Consider the following 19,219-nt stretch of genomic DNA (forward strand, 5'->3'; position numbering starts at 1 on the left):
GCATCTGATAGCCATATTAAAGTCTCATTTCCTATTAAGAATCAGACTAAATTACAACATGAGCACTTCCCAGAATAAGCTAAGAAAATGCGTTCTCTAGGAAGAAATAATTGTATTTGAGTGTCTCTGTAAAAATCAGGAAGTATTTTAGCAGTGAAGTACTAATGCTTTTCTTTTTAGTCTGCTGTATTCTGTACTGCAATATATTCAACCTTACTGGCAAGCTTATCACACTAATTATTATTACATCTAGTGGTTCAGTTATCTTGATGATTACTGCAGATGAAATACCCCAAGGTCAAAACATTAATAGTATAAATCAGGATCAGTTGTATTCCAGATATACTGAACTATTAAATCAGAATCTGTTAATTTGATTTTTATTTTCCTTATAAATGTGGTATAAAAAAGGTGGACATTTCAATTAAGCCGTATCTCCTTTAAAGTTTCTCCTCAACAACTCTATGAAAGAAGCAGGCGTCATGTTGTGAAAATGAGCACAAAACTGCTGCTGTAGCGGGCTTGTTGGCAATGAATGTCTTTGCTACAACTTGAAGTACCTGGAAATGACCTGAAAGAGCCCACGTGGTTTTATGCATCCTTCTTAATCCATACACACTGCACAATTTTATATTACATTTACACATAAACGCTGAATCGAGTGACACACAAACATACGGTACAATTTGTCGGGACAGTATGAATTAACATGAAATCCAGACGGTCCTGAACAGTACAATTCCGATCACATTCATTGCACATCTAAAATGTGTTTAATTTGGAACCAAATCTCATTCTCTCTTTTATTTTGTCTTATGAATGTTAATACCTTTATGTGAAAATACAAATGTCTGCAGATATTTTGACACCATAACATGTGATATAGCAAAAAAAGTGTTTTCTTTTGTTTGTCATTTGAAACCCCCCTATGTTTGAAGAACCACATCAAGCAAGATAAGCAAATCTAGAGAAGTGCTGATGGGAGGCGGTGGGTGTTGCTTCACATTAAAGAAGAATATTAAGTTAACAGTCATCAGGGTTATCTGCAATCTGGTAGTGCCTCTCCTTTTATTTTTTTTTATTTTGCATATTAGCGCAGAGCAGATAGCTGGTATTGTTAACAAGTGAAGACATCAAAGTATCTTCTGTGCAGGTATTTCTGTGGGATCAGCCAAAGAAATTAGAACAGGAGACAATTCATGGAGTGACTTGCAGTTTGCACATTTAGTATGAGAAACGGCAGGCTGATACCAAGAGAGAAGGACCTTTCGTTAGAAGCGGTGCTCAGTTTCAACGTGTCATTTTTCCACGGTCTCTTTAGGTGGAGGAGGTATTTTAAAGTTCTCTCACGGGGTTTTGATTCAACATGACTGTGAATAGCTAGAACCCAACCCTACTTTGCAGGTGTTGAGGTTAGAAGTCCAAATGAATTCTTTCCTCAGCAATCCTGTTTGTTAGTCAGTGGATCACCTTTAGAATAAATGCAAGTTGTACTTAATTGTCAGCTTCCTTGGAGGACTGCGTTCTAGCCCACAGACGCAGGGGATTTCTTCATCATGCAAACGTGGTGGTTGTGCTTGCTTCTGGTAACCCGCTGTAACGAGGCTGTGCACCATCGCTGCTGCAATGGAACAGATGCTCCTCCAGTCTCCTATGGATTATGAATCGTACAGTATTTATAGACTGAGTTCCTCAAAGGGGGTGGGAACGGATCAGGAACAATGGCACTATGTAGGAATCAGGCTGCATGCTCCTTCTGATTAATAAGCTTTTAATAGGGCTATTTTGCACAGAAAGGATCTTGCTTTGCAACATATAAACATCATCTGCTTACTGTTTGGCCATGAAGTAGCTGACATGCTGTATTTGAGGCCGTCTACGTGTGTTTTTTAAAATGTCATCTCTATTAGTATTACATTCAAGGGACGGTACCAAGAAGCAGGTTGTTCAAGACCTTCTACCAGTATGCAGCATATAAGTCTGTGACAAGTGACATTACAGAAGGTCATGTCACTTTTAACTGCTTGCATTAGATCTTTCTGATTTCCCCAGTGCCCTTCCTTTGTTTGATTAATACTACTTGATTTCAAGCAAGGTATCGGAAGGCATAATTTAGTGAGTATTCTAGGGGCAATCTAAGATTTTTGCCATAGAACTTTTAATAAAATAACTCTAATGTTTCATTTTATTTTCATATGCTTTTTCCTGTCCTCCCTGTCTCTGCTCTCCCTCCTTCCCTGTCTGCTCCCTCCCCCCATCATACCTCCCCCAGGTACAATGCTTGACACAGAGATCCGAATAACTACTGTGTTCCCTCAAACCAAAGCAGCACATGTGCACTTTATTTGAATAGCAATGAGGCAGAATCAAAGGAGAAAAAATTCCATTGTGGGTTTTTTTTCTGCAGTATTCTTACTACAATGTTAAACTGAAATCTGTTGCTCAGATCCACTGTATCTCTCTTGAACAGCCTTGCTTTGTTCTGCAGAAATAGATTGTACTTCAGTATATGGCTTTTGTAAGGCTTCAGCAAACCGATTCTTCATATATGATACAATTATTGAAGAATCTACTTTCCTTGTTTTAATTTGTGTCAAAGTTCTGAAAACACTTGTTTTGGTGGTTTAATAAGTTGTATTATTGTGTCCGTACTGTCCGAATGTTCATAGTTTGTTGGTTTTTTTTTTTTCTTTTAACTCTTCCTTTTGAATTTCAAGACAAGTGAACACATGGACTATGCTTCTTGTACTTTAATGAATCATTTATGCATCTTGGGCATAGGAATGCTTTTACTACATTTTGTTTTGCTACAATAATTGAATTCTGTTTTCCTTTCCAGACAATTCAGTACTCTGAAGCTCAATGTAATTGGTGATATGACTAACCTAGAACAAGAGCATAGACTGCTAGTGGCTTTTGAATTAAAAAATGGAATGGAGGAGCTGGAAATCTGGGCTCAGTCCTGGGCTTCAAGCAATTTCAAAGGACTTTTTATGTCTTTTGAACAAGTTAACATTTTTCTAGTCTATAGAAGCTTGTAAAGTAGTTTGAGATCATTAGATGGGTAAGAAAAAAAAAGTGAGTTTGAAGTATTGTTACCTAGATAATTTAGAATGGGTATTGTCATGCAAGTGATTTCAGTGAGGTGCCATCATTTGCAACAATTTTAGAGGTTTCCAATTCAACTAATTTTCTCCATGCTAACTTTAGCGCTAATGTGAGATAGGCATTCTGCTGTTCAATCCTGTCAAGACAAGGAATTTCTGGATGTACATAAAAGAGATCTTTAAGTGTCTGGGGAATATTAATGTTGAAAAGTAAGAGACCTAGTGAGTTTAGTCAGCTCCAGGTGTAGGCAGTATCTGAGTCAACAGATTCAGGTTTATACCTTGGGCTTTAGTCACCTAATGATGTAAGTACAGACTTTTTTCCTGTGGCAAAACTGATTTAACAGGGTTTCCATCTCGCTGCAGCCCTTAACAGCTTGTTTTCATCCTCTCGTCTCAGTTCACCATTTTCTTGGTAGAGCTGATTGCTAGTGTTTCTGGAGCTGCTTGGTAAACTGGGTCACTGCAGCCATCCCCATTAAAAGTTTTAGGGTGGGTTTTTTTTAAGACCTCAATCAGTCCAGTGATGTAGTTTACAGCTCAGCTCCCCAAACACTTGGAACAGCCCAGGGAAGATGACAGTGAGCTACCGGGAGAGGAGAGGAACAAGGAGGTGATATAGGTGCATGGGAAACTGAAAATGCCTTTGCTTCCACAGAGAGGTCCGTGAAGACAGGACCTCTCAGACCCCTCCAAATGGGATGCGTAAAATGGCACACTGAGCCAAGCAGGAGCTGACAAGCATTTCAGCAACATGCTCTCAACACTTCCCTCTCTCGGTGCTGAGGTGTGTGACCATCCCAAAGTCTCAGGGCACTGTCTCTGATCCCCTTTCTTTAAGAAATGGAGCAGAGCTGGCCTGAAAGGGAAACAGAGGAGAAACTGGTGAGGGAGGCTTCTTCTTCATGGATGGTGGCTAGAGCACAGACTTGATTCCTTCTTCAGCCTGAGGGACTCACGAATACGTCTGCCTGGCTGGAAGCTGGTCAGAGGCTGCAGAAGATTCAGTCAGTCAGGCTCCTCCTGCTAAAATTGTTCTTCTGGGCAGGAAAGAATTCGAGAGTAATTGTTCCTTAATTGCTCGGGTCATGCTTCTTCCTTGTGCTCTTGGACATGCTCACTCTTCACTGTTTCTTTGTGTTTCTAGTTTTTCTTTTGATGCTAAGCTCCAGGACAGAGTAGCCCATAGACAGAATTGGAGGGTCCTTCCCCTCCCAAGTCCCAGGCTTGTTGCTAGAGGTGTTTTGGGACTGGGTTCAAACAAGGATGACCAGCTGAAACTGCAAATATTTTGAACTGTGCAGTTCACTTGCATGTATGCAGAGGGCTCTACTAGACATGCATGTTAAATCAATCTGTGTGTTCTTTACATTTTGCATTGGGCCCATGTAACATGATTAACTGGGATCTTCTTGATGGTTGAGCAAACTCAGAGAAAGGCATCTGATACACACTTTGTTTTAGAGTTCTTCTCCTTCCTGAATTTGGCTCTTGTGTAGTGTTAAAGTTCCTTTAGCTCTTGGACATGGATTTTGACTTGATGATAATATCCTTGCAGCTGTGTTTGTGGGGCTGATTATGAAGTTATAATTTTAATGTGTTGTCTTAAATAACAAGTACACTAAAACCGTTTGTAGCTTCACCTATCTAACAAAGTAAACTATGGTTTTAGTTGGTGGCAGGTCTCTGAAATAGGCCAAAGTATTAATGTTTCATATCAATGAGTTTTTCCTTCTCTTGTCCTTTTTATGCATATTTTATAATACATAGTATACACTTTTTCAATCTGTAATACAATCTTTGCTGACCTTCATTATGGCTGTTCTTATATCCTAATAAGTACTTATATATAAATAATGATATAAAGAGCCACATTATTTTCTGGTTATAAGGAGGTACAACTTTACTTCAATTCCACCAGTGGAGAATTTTCCCCAAGCTGAAGACTTGATCACAGTGTTATGAGGGAGTTTTAAGTCTGAATTTGCCAATGACCATCTTCGGAAAGTCATTTAATCTCTCTGTAAAGTAGATTTAACCACTAGAGTGGTTAATTGCATGCTCATGGTGTGATTAATAATTATTAATATTTGTAGAATGAATTGAATGTATGTATGTATTTTATGGTGTTAGACTGAAAAGGCTGTTTAAATGGAAAAATACATAGATGCAGACATGTGGCAACTGCAGCTAGCAATGAATGTGCATAAAGTTAGATGTGCAGATTGTATAAAATCACTATTAAGAAACACAGTGCTAATGCTGATAGAGCATACGTTATATATCAAGGTTGTAGATCATAAGGAGGGAAACTAGTATGAATTTATTCCCAGCTTTGTATTCTTTAAAAATCTCCTGGTGAATGCTGTAAAATCTATTAAAAATATTGCACGTTTCTGTAGGCAACAGTAAATTTAAAGCAAGCATTTGTGTGTGCTGCATAGGTACCAGTGGAGCTGACAAAGGATTCCTTTAGTTAAAACAATCATATATTGAATTTTGAACTACCTTTTAAATACTTAAATTGTCAAGCAAGTATTTTGTACAGGAAGGGTTTTCAGTATATAATTCCCTAATGTAGGTCAATTAAAGCTATAACACTTTCCTAAATTTGAATCTCAAGATCAAGTGTTTTTTTCCTAGTTGTACATTTTCCTTCTGTGCATTTATTTCAAAAGTTAATAAAGTTTTCATCTACAAAAGGTTTAGAATTGACAGAACAAAACTCTTCCTTTTTAAATCATGACAACTACTACTGTTTCTGTCTGCAGGTAGTGGAGGACATGCTAGAGGACGAGGAAGAAGAGGATGACAGAGATGACAAGGTAATTATCTTTCCTAGCACTTGGGTATCTGGGGATGGGAGAATTTAGACATGACACTGTTTTTACAGACAGTTAAAAAAGGAGTTGAAGTGTTTTAGTCCAGAAAATTGGACAGAGCTGTTTATCATCCTAACAATGCTACAGTGTGTTGCAGGAAAGGATAGAGGACTATAAATCCTGCCTTTTTTTTTTTTTTTTTTTTCCTTGGTCCAGAGCTGGGTCAAATATTTTTTCTGCCAGGAACAAAAATAATTCAGCCTGTCTGGAACTTGATAGCTCTTGTGAAGATAACTGCAGTGACAACTGTTTTTGAAGGACAAAAATTTGTCCTGTCTTGAGTATTACAAATAGGGCTGCACTTTAGGGGAAAAATAGTGTAGAAATAGCAACTCCATACTGGTTAAAGATGGGATATTGACATCTGTAATTTTCAAAGAATTACTTGGTAGAAGAATGGCTGATGTGTTTTGCACTCTGTATGACATTTAAATAATCACAATTCTCATAGACATCCACTTTATTTGAAGTTGGCATTGTGGCCCAGCAAGCTGGGAAACTGTTGCAGATCACTCAGCTATTTGAGCAAACGCGGTTCAGTTTGGAGGCTGCTGGTTGGGTTGAGGATTGCAACCACAGTAAATAACAGCTCATTTCCACGTCTTATTGAGCCAAGCTATGGGACTGCTCGGATTGGTTGTCCCCCAGGGAGAGAGAAAAACCAGAGAGAAGAAATTAGAGTGACCTTGCACCACTGAAGCAATGGCTAGCGCTGGCAGGACAGCTTTCTGGTGAGAGGAGTGCAGTGAAGACAGCCCTGTTGTTGCTGGGATTTTCATACCAGGAAGGAGATATTTGTGAAAGAAAAGGGAAAAAATACATAATTTTACAAGAACTCTGAATTAAAATACAGATGATTTTGACCTTCACAGATGTTCCCCCACTTCTGTTACAGTAAAGCAATGAATTTTTTTTTCGAGAGGAGAAAAACAGCGTATCTTAATTTATGCCCTTGACCTTTGTTTCTAGTTGAGATGTACAGTTACATACCACTGTAAGAATTCATATGCTGGCAGCAGCATTTGAAATGTCAGAAAATTCACCGTGATTAGTTAATCCCCTGAATGATTATTTTTCTGTTAGCTAACACCTAAGATCAGAAAGATGATAAAAAAAAGAGTAGTTTCCGCATTCCATTGCCAGTTCCAACATTTTACAATTGACAGAAAGTTATTATGTGAATTCTTCTATACATCACTTAAATCGTTAGCTACATCATTTCAGAATCAGCAAACACTGTAGTAACAAAACCTTCTTTTACAAAACACATATGTGATGGTTTTTAACACTAAATGATATGGGCATACACTTCTGGCAATAAAATATATGATTTATTGCAAAGGTCAGTCATGTAACTGTGGAGAGCTTGTATTTTAACTCAACGTGCTGGCTTTGAATCATCATTTCTTTTCTGATAAACACTGATCTGCCATCCATTTGAGGCCATTTTCTCCTGTTTCTTCCTGCTTTATTATTAGAGCTGGTGCAAAAGTATCATCCCGGTAGCATGTGTATTCCTGGATATTTTAATCACTGTGATTAGTTCACAAAGAATAGTGCTTGACTGCTTGTAGTTTAAGCCAGCCTATGTAGTTACCGCTTAGTGGTTTTGGGAAATTGCTAAACAAACTCCTTCAAAAAGGGAAGATGAAGGCGGGGGTCAGCCCCCCCACCCCGCAATTCTCTGGCGATTAGCAGATGCCGGGTAAAACATACCCAATTAGAAATATCACTCTAGGCTTCAATGTTGTGATCTAATATTCAGCTTTCTCAAATTGACACCAGAGTTCAAACATTTTTCTAGATCTGGTTACCAAGGTTGGGTAAAAGTGAGTACTGACATTACCGTGTGCATTCAGTGAGCCCTTTTATTGAATATTTAAGAGCTGTCTTTCTATACAGAAGGTGTTTAGGTTGATTTCTATAAATTCAAAGCTATCTTCATTATTGCAAACATTTTGAGTTCTTGTGATTGAATATGCTGTTTGAGTGGAAAAGAAAATTACACTTTTTAAAATAAGCATGTATGGACTGCCATGTATATTCAGTACTCTCTGCAGTGGGCATTATTTTGCACTGGGCTAAACTGTAAAACGTATGTGCATGGTTAGGGCCGAGTTGTTTGCTGTTAGAAGCTGGTAGGGTGTTTTTTCCTTTCTGGCACACTAGACGTACTCTTAACTGCTGCTTTTCCTCTTGCATCTTTTTGTCAAAATGGAATGGTGCAGTTTTGTATTATTTTAATTCATATATGTTTTTTCTTAAAGCTGTGTGCAAAATGAAGTTTTGTGAGAAAAAAGTGCACATTTTGTAACAGCAGCTGGTAGTGGCCTCTGGCTTTTATTATTTCTCTGGTTTTTTTCATACGGCATAATAGAAAAGTCAGGTAAATGGGTCTTCTTATGCGATAAAAGTAAAAAGATTAATAAATGTGCCAAAGCCTCACTTTAATTGAAACTGAAGCATATGTTGCAAGTATGTAAAATATGTCCCAGATGTTTGAGCATGGCCAGTGTCTTTGCTTTCCCTGATTACCACAAGGCAGCTATTAGTCCTGTAACCTTTGGACTTAACGGTAAATGGGGTATTACATGGCACAGAACTGGAGCACCTGTTTTCCATTCAGTAAAGACCCCTGGCAGGCTTTACCTAAGCCTATCCATATGTTTTCACTTAGCAGATTGTTGGGCGATTATGAAAAGTGTCTTTCTTTAGAGCCAGCTTAGATATTAGTCACTTGCTCACAGTGAAAGGGCAACTCTTTGGCTACTTGATGAGGTCCATGTGGGCATGCACTGATGTAGGTTATGGGACGCGTGACGGAGGGACGTTGCTCGACATCCCTAGGTTGCAGAGTCAGAGAAGTAATAAACTGAGGATGATGAATGCTCAAATGTATGTAATTAGCTAAAGTAATGCATTTTATTAATAGTGGTGTGTAATACTGAGAGGAGTTTGACAAGGTAGATTTGCACTTACGTATTACTTAGTCTCATTCTAATGTTCTGGATTTTAGTAACTATTTTTTCACCCTCTGCTGCAATTAAGGTAGACAGGACTGTCAATTTAAGGTCATAGAATGATTCTTTTTTTCCTGGAGAATATTAACTTTCATCTTCAGTTGCAAAATGACTAATAAACTAAAATGGCAAGTATACTTCTTGTTATATCAGTTACAAAGTGGTGCTTAGCAGTGAATACTTTTTTTCTAATTTTGTTTCTTTGTCATATTATGTATTTAGGAACTGAAAAAGATGTAGTTTGTTTGGCTCAGGCATTTGTCCTTAGTTTAATACTAGTTTTTCCATGAAATAGCACTGGATTCTGCATTCCATATGTTCTGTACCACTTGCTAAACCTATGCCAGCCACAGATTTACAGTTTAATCTGATTTCTCTCTCTCCTCAATTTTTTTTTTTTTTTGGCTCCCTTCCAAACACTGGCTTACACAGTATCTTAGCAAATAAGGGTCAGTTAAATTACATTAAGTCAAGTTATCAACAAGCTATCAAAAGGATTTTTACACAGTTATGTTATAATAATGTAGCAGTCAATATGCATAATTATGTATATAAGATTTTAGTTTGTCATTAAGAAGTTCAGGTATGCTTTTCACATAGCTTTATTCTTTGAAGAAGCTCCAGGTAAGATTTCAGATAATCACAAAGAATTTCAGCTCAGCATTTTATGGGAAGCCCTCAGCATGCCACCGAATCAGGCCGGTGAGCAATGCTACTATTGCACATTTAAGTGGAGGAAGATGCACGGTATGAGCACTATTTTATTTTACCTTTTTATTAACAGTAACAGTATTTTATTAATACAAAATATTCAAATAATTTGCACCTTCGGCTACTCTCTCTCTAGGCTTTCGTTCTTTGAAATATTCTTTGCAGTTCTCAGTCAATGTTATTATGTTTCAAGATAACTAGAAGCTTTTATAATGAAAGATAGTTGAGTCAAATTAAAATATGTTTTAAAGCTTTTAATCATCCCTGCTGGGAGGTACCAACTTTGTTTTCAAGCCAAGACACGTTCGTAACCTGTCTCAGAAGCATGCCCTGCATTTTTACCAAGAGCAGATCATGAGGAGGAGGAAAGATAACTCCGATGTAGCCTACATTTTTATATTCTGTAAAAGAGAAGATTGTAATCTATTGTAGTGGCAGTTATTTCCTGTAAAATAAATGGTGGAAAAACAATAAAGAAATAGAGGGTGAGTGGAGTGAAGAGAAAATTCCAGAACTAATAAATCCATAGGTTCACCTATAGCTTTATGCCGCCATTAAATTCCACATGAACATAGCACCTAAATACCAACTGTCAATAAAAAACTAACAGCAGCCTCCAGTGAAAACTGTAGCTTCATATGAAACTGCTGTCCCCTAAAAGCTTAGCTAGACTATGTGTACTTACCAAACAAACCTACAACAGGGCAGTCTAGAGCAGACAGCTGCAGAAGTCAAACTTTTCAGTGCAGTTTGCTTTCAGCTCAGTTTTATAGAGATGGTGATAAAAGCCATGTGATTTTTATCAAAATTGTACATAATAGGAGGAATGATGGTGTAGACTGTTTCCACCCATACACTGGAGAATCAGCTGATGCTGTTTCTGATCACTGGATCACCCCAAAGTCACAGCCATGGAGTTACTTTTGCTTGGATGTACCTTGGATCACGTGGAGCCTTTGCACAGGAGCTTCCACAAAGAGCAGTTTCCATCCTGCCCTGTACTGGGGCATCGGATGGGCTTTGTGATCAAAGTGTGCACCTTTGAAAACAGGTAACTTGGATGGACTTCTGAGAGGTTTACTTTTAGCGAGATCAGCCTTCTTCATGCCAGTGTAGTCCTGAAATACTATCAAAATTAGCACAGTCAAATAAGTATTAGTGAGATCAGAATCTGGGATTTGTATCTGAAGTTTGGCACTCAAGGAGGTGTGTGTGTGTGTGATAGTCCCTGGCGGACCATGGGTCTATAAACTGTTGAATGAATTACAGTCATCTTTGTATGTGGTTTTTTTCAACTGTGACTAATATAGTGTGGGTAATGTTCCTCATTTATTAAGTAATCCAAGTATAATTCAATAGATTATTAAATCAAATGAAGAATATGTCTTAGTTATGCTGGGCGTTTCAGAATGTGACATAATTTTGCCCTACATTTTTCCTCTACCCTTAATATTATTTCTTAATATAACTAAGCAGATTGAAATTCTTTGAGACCAAGCAAAGGTTTGTTTTCACCCAGCTCCTCAAAAAGTAACTTTATAAAATGGGGTGTAATAAAAACATCTGTATGGTCTTCTCTGTGACTCAGGGAAGAGAAGTGATGAGTGTTGAAGGTGACGACCAAAAGCTTTTATTGCTGGGCTCTCTTTGAAACCTTACTGTGTGTGCAGGTTGGTTTACTCCTTAGCTCCAGAGGAATCAGTCTGTTATGTGCCTTCAAAAGTGGTAAGAATGGACCATTCCTCATTCTCTAACAGAATTTTTTAACATAGTTTCACACATGAGATCTGGGTTCTGTTTAAGCTGCTGCCATGAACCACTTGTGATTCTAAGCAAGCCTTCTAGTCACTGATACATGAGTATTTGCCAGCTGCCTGAGTATTTCTTCAGGTTTATTCATAACTCCCCATTTTAGCCTTCCAAAGAACAGCCCCAAACACCTGTTATAGAGAGATGCCTTTTGAACTTGTTCTACAGCAAAGCGTAGAGCCCGTAATACAGAATGAGTCTTCATCTAAGTCCCACAGAAAGCAGAGGTGGTAATGAGTAAGACACAACTTCGGAAGCCTGGTAGAAGAAATGTGATGGTTGAGACGTGCTAGCATGAGGATGAGTGCTGCATGGACCCGGTCCTTGCTGGCAGACGTGTCGCTGAAACAATGTATGTGGATGAGAATGAAGGACCAGCAGAGATCATACTGTGGGAGAAGACCATGCCCCGCAATGTGGCTCTTTGCAAAATGGATGGCATGTCGTGGTCTGGGTTTTCAGCTGAAGTTTGATGCTGAGGTTTGCAGCACAGCACAGCTGAAAATCTACCTTTTAACCTAGGTGTGTGCCTTTGGCTTCACTGAAATGCTTGTGAGAAAAATTGCAATCTTAACTACAAAAATTTGCCATGACAGTTGATGAGGCATTGCTGTGCTCTATGGAGGAAGATACAGGAATATGGGAAAACAAATTGCAAGTTTTTGCAAACAATATGCATATATTTTGTGTGCAGTTTGAAGTATGCGTGTCAGTAGAAGATTTTATATTGTTTACTTAATGTGGATGTGTGGATCAGTGATGAAGTTGCCGGACAGATCATCCAGGCAAAATATAATCTGGACAAAATGAAAGAGGCACCCCCCGCCCCAAAAAATTCAAGTGCAAAGCTCCTCCTTAGAGGAGTGTGGTATGGAATTACAAAGTTGGCGTTATGCAGCAGCATCCACGCAGCATGGCAGAGAGCAGAGTCTGCTGCTACTCAGGTTTCATCTCCTGCCAGATAAAGAGGTAAATTTGGCATGAATAAAGCTTATGGAAAATAGTGCATATAACTAGCTTCATTCTACTTCCTTTTTGTTTCATAGATCTGAATTTTATGCATTTACTGCTAGCTACTAGAAAAGCTCCAAAGGTGTGGCAATGTACCAGGGCAGTTCTTCTCTAAATTAATTACCGTGGTCATCTGCTTCAGAAAGCTTTAAATGCACTTCCGTTCAGAAGAGGCAACTGGTTCCACCCATCCCAGCAGAAGTTCGTGGAGATACGGCTCCGAACTAGCAGATATCTGTAAATGCCCAGAGACTTTCCAACAGTTTTGTTACCAGACATATTCCTCTCCACTGCCCTGGAGTATACATACCTTTTGGCGGGGGGGGTGGGGACGGACATTCAAATACTGATAGATCAGGTGATGTCATCTCTGCCAAAAAAAGATTTGCCCAGTCCTCCGTCCTGCGCTACCTCTTCCCACTTTCTGTTGGAATAGAGGCTGAAGCAGCCCTTTGCTGCTTCGGTTTTGTAGCTTCTTGGTTTTGGTGTCTATTGGCATCAGGTGTGCACCACATATGAAACGTGATTACTTTCCAGTATTCACAGTCCAGCCTTAGAAACGATTCTTTAATCATGGGAACTTTCCATTAAAACAGATAGATTTTAAAACCTGAGTGTGGGGAAGAATATATTGGTTTTCAGTGTGGGAAAAAGTATATATTTTTGTGGATATCTATCCTCCTGCTAGCAGAGACTTGAAAATAACCAAATAGGCAGGTAACTGCTACATGAAGGATGCGGCTTTCCTAATTCCTGTGAAATTCTGTCTCTGCTTGGACACGTTACGCAGCTTGGTGGGAGGTCTGGCCAGCGGAAGAGGGTGCAGTCTGCCAACCTTCAGCAGAAATTTGCTGAAGCCAAGTAGCTGATCTGTGAATTCCCACCTATATCCTCACAGAGCATCCTTCCAGTGGGGCAGGGACCTGCCACGGCTGCTCCTGCCTGGTGTGGACTCATGAGAGGTCAAGCACTGGAACCAAGTGCTAGGGAGGGCAATGTGAAATTATTGACTTTTCTGTTGGGTTGCACACCAAGGGTACAGACATCTGCCCATGAGCCTCGTAGGAGCAGCTCTGAGTCAAGGAACCTGCGGGAGTAAGAGCTGGAGCAGGCAGAAAAAGAAGAAAAAAAAAAAAAACAACAAAAAAAAACAATGAAGAAAAAAATGCATAGAGCCAACTTAGGGAGCAGGGTTGGCCAAGCATTGGGCAGGCAGGGATGTGGGGAAGGATGCCAAGATGCCAGGAGAAGGCGAGGAGGCAGGGAGAGTCCGCAAAGCTCCGGGTGGAGGTGTGCTGGGAGAACAGGTGTGGATTGAGCATCCATGTAGGACTGTACTGAACTTACCTTAAATCTCACATACATTAATTTTGGAGCAGTTGCCTTTACCATCTCAGTAGTGCTTTGAGTGTAGTCTTCGGTGTACAATTTAGATAGATCTGAAAATTAGAATTTGTGGCATATGGAAAAGCAATAAATGGTTGTTTTAGCACTCTGGCTTAGTATTAACTGTGACTTAAGGACTGGGGTGGTATCTGTGTTATCTGCATGATCAGCAAATGCATGTTTGACTGGTTTGGGAGCAGACAAGGTAATACGATAGGTTAACATACAGCTGTAGCAGTCTGATAATGCAGTGTTTTTATTGATTGTCTAACTGAGTAACTACACCAGGTATTAGGTTTGCTTGTCACAGTGCTTAGTGCCTGGGGTAGTTGAGCAAGTTACTTTTCCACTGAGTTGACCCCAAAGTCCCAGAGTCTTTCAATCAAACTCCTCAGATTTCATACACTGGCAATTCCTTTCCTTTTCTAATGGGCTATATTAAAGAAAATGTGTCACCTTTTGCACCATGTAATACTAAATCAGATCAGAATTCATGCACAATTATGTCAGTGGAAATCTAATATTACAGACCTGCTTATCTCTAGATAGCACATGGAAAAATAAACTTGCACAACTGACAGATTTACTTGATTCTACAGATAAGTTATTTGTAAGTAATTGAGCTGAGGAATGTATATGGATTATTTTCCTACGTCTCAAAAAACATGTAAGAGAAATGGCTAATAAATATTTAAGTATTGTTTCTTTCTTCTTTCTCTTTCTCCTATTTCCTTTCCCTTTTTATCTTTTCTTGGCTTGCTCAAGTGCTAAAGTAACAAAGTCCAGGATGGGAAGAACAGGTTTTATGTTAGCAAACTGTTTTTGTTCTGAAGGCTAACAAGTTTAGAAAAACAAAATGGACACCACTCATTTATGTAATGTCACAGATATCTAATGGCATCTAGGTAACACAGAGCTCTGAGAGAAAAGCATTCTATCAAAAAAGTATTGCTTTCTGTTTTTCTTTAACAGTGTGAAAAAGTCAGAACACCGTTGCTAATTGGAAGCTTTCTTGCAATCAGAAATAGTAATTTAAGATCAATTGCTCAGCAGATGTGCTTTTTAGTATTTTACACAAAAGAATGGTGCAGCTCCTCCTACCTTCAGCATATACGGCAGTGCATTGTTATCCCTTTAATGTATGGCATTAGCTATAATTTAAAATTAAGTATGGAAAAGCTGTTTGTTGGCCTTTAATTAATGGTTGATTAAAATTTTAAATACTAATAGGGAAAGATTAGATAGAAATCCTTTGGAATACCTTCACTGCTGGTGAGTAGGAGGCTAATTTGTAGCTGGTTTGTTTTTTTTTTGAGGGAATTTGAAATTTGTGCATATGTTTGTGTGCACCAAAGCATCTTCTTGTCTATTCTTTGAATTCCCAGGGCTACTTTCCTTCCCACTCTCAAAAAACAAATACTGTCTGAATATTTTAGATCAATATATATCATATAGTGAAGATCAGGAAACAGTTTACTCAGCTATTTTTCTGAAGTATAATACACACCCCTGCATTTTGATAGAGGAATGGTTTGCATAGTAATAGTTGTGGTTTCTGGACAGTCTACTAAAAATTAAGATTTTATAGTCTGTTCAGGGAATGCTTAAAGCTGCATTATCAGAAATTACATTATATAATGTTATAGGCCAAGAGACAGTTTGTTACTAAATAATTTTTTCAAACAGCTCTGACGTTGTGTAATCCTTCACCCATCTTCCTCAGGATATATTGATTCAGAAGATAATGTGTTCTACTACTGTGATATTTAAAAAAAAAAAAAAGTTTTATGCTGAATTTTGAAGTCTTAATGCATAAGTACGGAAATGTCATTTCCTGAAAGTGCTGAAGATTTTTTTTTCCCCAGTGAAATGTTGTCTGTTTATTTGGTAATGCACTAAAAGTGTTCAGATGACAGCTGCATATAGTCCTTTTGTTGGTTTGCTTTTGCAAATCAATGCCTGCAGACTAAGGAGAGGAACTGCAAGGATTTACTGAAAGTTGTTTTCAAACAAGGCTAAAGGTCCTTTTCAAAATAATCTAATCAAGGATGTAATTAACATTGTGCACAAGCACAACCCACCCAGCAAAGGCCACCTGAAGGTGTGAAATGATGGTCTTTGGAGAAACCCTGTCTCGGGAGACTGGAATTCACCCCTGTGCACAGAGACCATTGGAGACTCCTCGTTCTTCAGACTGGCTGCCTTTGAAAGGAAAACACGGTGGTTTGGACAACGGGGCTCTGTTTTCCTCTGATGCCAGCCAGACTTCAGGGACTTGCTCATTCATGGGCCATAGTCCCAAAAAGCCACAAAGAAAAGCCAGCAGATTCAAGAGCAGCACTTCACACTGTTGAAGCTCTCCCCTAAAAATTTTGGTGAGAAACCCCTTATAAAACATGTTTTATACCTCCAGATTACTGTTTTGATAAGGACCTCAGGTGTCACCACAGATAGACATATCTGTTGAATTTGAAGAAATACCATTTGCTTTTAAAAGCTGGTCAGCATTAAAATGCAAGGAAAAATAGAACATTATACAAGATTTGATGAAGTACGTAGAACAGACCCAGGTTTTGGGTTTTTTTTTTCCAGATGACCAAATCAGAGTAACTGTAAAGGGTAGAAAGTAATTATTGAACCCTAGAGATTTTTTGTAATCAAATACATTAGGGTTTTTAGTTATTTTTCTTGCCAATACACTGTTTATTTTTTATTGTCAGAACAGTGGAGGAAGCTTCCTTTGCTGATGCTTTTTGTTTCTTTTCTGTGGCTTGGGAATCAAATAATTGATTTCCCACCAATCCCCAAATCTTCAAATTGTTGCTGTGCAGTTCATGTTTTGATGGCAACTGCTGAGGTCCTTAACTAGGACGCTGGAATATCTATTTTCTTCAAAGTTTGTTGGAGAAAAGAAACAGTTTTAATATTGTAGTTCCAGGTCATTCACAAGTATTACTGGAAGTACCTCAAGCGCATGGTAATGTTGTACAGGCTTTTCTTCTTTATTCTCATTTTAATACTGAGACTTTTTAATGTGTGGTTTCAGATTGTTAAGATTCAGCAGTCTATCCATGTGTTCTGAACTAGAGTGGGGAAAGAAAGGTCTTTTCTCCTTCCTTTAAACATTTCTTCTCCTACCTATTTCCTCTGCGTTGGCTAAGCACAGTGCCAAAGCCCTGGGGGAGTGAGTCTATGAATGGTGTCATTTGTCACAAGTATTAATAGTTCTAGGAAATTACTGTTTGATAAGGAGCAGCACAGTGGAGTAACTCCTTGGGCAAATATGGGGAGAGTGAGTCAGGGGAAAAGGTTTGGGGAAGGCAGAGAGGAGAAGAGAAAGAAAATAGCTGTATTGCTTGTGTTTCACTGGGATAGGTGGGGACAATAGATGAATTCTCAAGGACATTGTCTGCAGAGCTCTGTATTTGTAGAGTATTTCCTCTGCATAGATAAAATTTGTGTGAATTATGTCTCTAAGACGATAAGCACACAGCAACTTGGAATTTGTGGCCAAGTTAATACAATTCAGTACACATGGGGTTTTGGTTTTTTGCCCCACAAAATACATTGAAGTTCAGAAACCGTAGGTGATCTGTGTTCACAAATCCGTTGGGTGGAAAGGACAGCCAGAAGCATCCAGTCTCTGTAGTTTTACACAAGACTGATTGAAGATCCAAGGTTAAAACAAAATTGTATTGGAAATAGGTAAAAAGAATTTGACCAAACTGGACTACAAATGTCAGTTAAGACTTTTTAGGGAAAGAGGTAAGATTAGCAAAAAGAGGACAAATTCATCAGCTGAAAGGCATAAGAGAAATAGGAAGGGATTTCTGCTTTAGCAATGAAAAAGAAAATGCCAAGGAAACAATGTGTCCCTACTACATGAGGAGGGAAATAAAACTAATTGTTTAAAAACTACGTGATTTTGGACATCCTTTAAAATTGTTTTTAGCAACAGAAAACAGGCACAAATACCAGTTGTAAAGAAAACATGCTACATTTCTAAGGACTATTTTGAGGAAATAATTGGAAGTGATGCTTAGACTATTAAGGAAATTATCTAATAATCTTACTGCTCTACTGACATTTATTATTCAAAAGTGATGGCAAAATACAAAAATGCTGAAAGGTAGAAGTGTGTTACACTTCCATTTTTAAAACTGGATCAATCCTGACAATTACTATTGTTTTAATCTGTTGTTCTCTGTCAGTGATAGAACAGGCTTGAAGACAAAAGTGGCCAAACACGGGTTTATTCCTATAATCAGACAGAAAAACTCAGAGGACTCATAACAAACCCTGGGAACCATTGGCATCAGTGAGCACCACATATTCTGTGTGTGCTGCCCATCGTAAAATGCACTTTTGTATCTAAAAGCCTTAAACTTTTTGCAGATCATGAGATTTACTGCACATATTTACAATCCCAGTCACCGCTCTTAGAGTTATGATATAAATCGATGCTTTTATTTCAAAGCCTGTGATGATTACTTTTGATCAAAATGGCCCCCAAAATCAGCATCAGGACTTGGACACCCAAGATGGTTTCTGTACCTCCTGTCAGGAAGGTGAAGAGCATTGGAGGAATTCGTTTTTACAACCTGAACATGAAAAACACTCAGAAAATACAATTTTACCTTTTTAAAAGACACTAAAAAATAAAATAAAAGAGTCTGCAGTCAATGGGATCCTACCCCATGTTCTTATTTCAATATTCCTCTTTTTTTTATTACTTTGAATAAGGTCGTTTACAAGGACAAGGTCTGTAATGGCTTCCAGGGAGTCAAAAAGGATGTATTTCCTCAAGGATGAAACTAAACAGCAAAAATATTGTTACAATTATGCTCTAGTAATATTCTGCTTTGCTTTCTCCATCATTTATCTAGAGAGGGGTTAGTCAAGGATGAGGAGCACTCCAACACTGCTCCACTACCTCAACACACATAGTGTTGTTCTTTCCCTTTGGAGATATCCATACCATCCAGACACTATTCATTTCTTCTGGGCACTATCAATATCTTTATTCAGAGTTGTATGCTAACAAAGCATGTAAGGACAGAAGGCAGAAACATAGCCAGAGCCCTGGCAGAAGTTTATAAAGTATGATATACTAGACAGGTTACCTGCTTTGAAAAGTTTTCATGCTTAGGAAATCTTTATTTTCTTCCTTCTCCCTCCTCTTTTCCATGTATAATTCTTCCTACTCTTACACCATAGGAGAAAATTGGAACTGTGATTAGATATGCTAAATTACCTCCACCATAAACTACATATAATTTACGGCATTTAGTTA

At 38.4% G+C, this 19,219-nt stretch overlaps 1 protein-coding gene across 1 annotated transcript in view; it reads left to right on the plus strand.

Annotated features, from left to right (window-relative positions):
• The window catches only part of MCTP1 (multiple C2 domains, transmembrane 1), a 173,472-nt gene that overhangs the window by 129,077 nt on the left and 25,176 nt on the right, over nucleotides 1-19,219 (plus strand). The window contains exon 15 of the mRNA XM_010578028.1: nucleotides 5,879-5,932. Coding sequence (XP_010576330.1) covers nucleotides 5,879-5,932 — 54 coding nt within the window. The remainder of the gene's footprint in view (nucleotides 1-5,878; nucleotides 5,933-19,219) is intronic.

Source organism: Haliaeetus leucocephalus, unplaced genomic scaffold (assembly GCF_000737465.1).
Source record: "Haliaeetus leucocephalus isolate CR32 unplaced genomic scaffold, Haliaeetus_leucocephalus-4.0 Scaffold598, whole genome shotgun sequence".
Classification (NCBI taxonomy): Eukaryota; Metazoa; Chordata; class Aves; order Accipitriformes; family Accipitridae; genus Haliaeetus; species Haliaeetus leucocephalus.